Source organism: Sciurus carolinensis, chromosome 14 (genome assembly GCF_902686445.1).
Source record: "Sciurus carolinensis chromosome 14, mSciCar1.2, whole genome shotgun sequence".
NCBI classification, from domain to species: domain Eukaryota; kingdom Metazoa; phylum Chordata; class Mammalia; order Rodentia; family Sciuridae; genus Sciurus; species Sciurus carolinensis.
In genome coordinates, this window is record NC_062226.1 from 73,091,604 (window position 1) to 73,092,941 (window position 1,338).

Sequence of the window (1,338 nt, forward strand, 5' to 3'; positions counted from 1 at the left end):
AAAAGACTGACTAATAACAGGTCTCTAAAATGTTTCTGGTATGTGCCCTTTTAGACATTTCTCTCGTGCATTTACAAATGTTCGAATATGGGTATCTATCTCTATCCACACATTTTTTTTTTTATTGCCATCAATAAGAAATTTACTTGTTTAAAAATATCCAAATGCTGGCATTGTCCAGAAAAATCTAAGTTTTATTTATAATTGTTATAAAGTTGAACTGCTGAAACTTGTTCACTGAAACATTTTGACTTGCATTAATGCTTTACATCCTCGCATTTATATTAAAAATTCACACACAAATGAAAATGGAAAAAACGGCCAATACCTGATTTCTGTCCCCTATTTTTCCACTCGCAATCATATACTTAGGTACCTTTTGACCCCATGGAAAAAAATAATCTAACGTTCAGAACTACCAATAACAGGAAGAAGAGAAAAAAAATTTTTTTTGGAGAATGAAATGTTTCCCATCATTAGTGAATTCTTAAGCACATTCTCCACGTATGCGGCGTGCTAGTAGGATGTCTTTTGGCATAATTGTTACACGTTTGGCATGGACAGCACACAGGTTGGTGTCTTCAAAAAGGCCAACTAGATGGGCCTCACTTGCCTCCTGCAAAGCACCAATAGCTGCGCTCTGGAAGCGCAGATCTGTTTTGAAGTCCTGAGCAATTTCTCGCACCAGACGCTGGAAGGGGAGTTTGCGAATCAGAAGTTCAGTGGATTTCTGATAACGTCTAATTTCACGAAGCGCCACAGTACCAGGCCTGTAACGATGAAGTTTCTTCACCCTTCCAGTAGAGGGCGCACTCTTGCGAGCGGCTTTTGTAGCCAGTAGTTTCCTGGGTGCTTTATCACTGGTGGGTTTGCCGGCAGTCTGCTTTCTACGAGTCATGGTAGAAAGATCTCCCTACTTACCCCGCTTCTTCTTCGGCTCGAGCTTGGCGAACTAGAGGTGGCACGGTGGCGGCTGCGAACACCCCACACATATTTCTACACACTGAAAATTTTACTTTTGCAAATGTGAAATCATGCTATTCATATTGTTGGCAGCTTGATTTTTCTCATAGATATATTTCTAACCTAGTACCTATAGATTCGCCTCAATCTGTTTAACCACTGCAGAATGGAGGTGCTAGAATTTTTATAAACCCCTGCCGTTGTGTTTCCACATTCATCAATAACAAAATGACTTCTAGAGTCACCAGTTATTTTCATACTTTAAATCCAATGAGTTCTTTCTTCAGAGACTTGGAATGTGACCCTCCTTTGCTATCATCTTCTTTGATGTGTTCTCTTTGATGTTTGCATCAGGATGGATATATTCTTTGCTTG

At 39.7% G+C, this 1,338-nt stretch overlaps 1 protein-coding gene across 1 annotated transcript; it reads right to left on the reverse strand.

Annotated features, from left to right (window-relative positions):
* Positions 1 to 487: 487 nt before the first annotated feature.
* On the reverse strand, positions 488 to 898 carry LOC124964422 (histone H3.3A-like). Its single transcript, XM_047524706.1, has one exon. It carries the CDS (start codon positions 896 to 898, stop codon positions 488 to 490), a length of 411 nt encoding a protein of 136 aa, XP_047380662.1.
* Between the last annotated feature and the right edge of the window lie 440 nt (positions 899 to 1,338).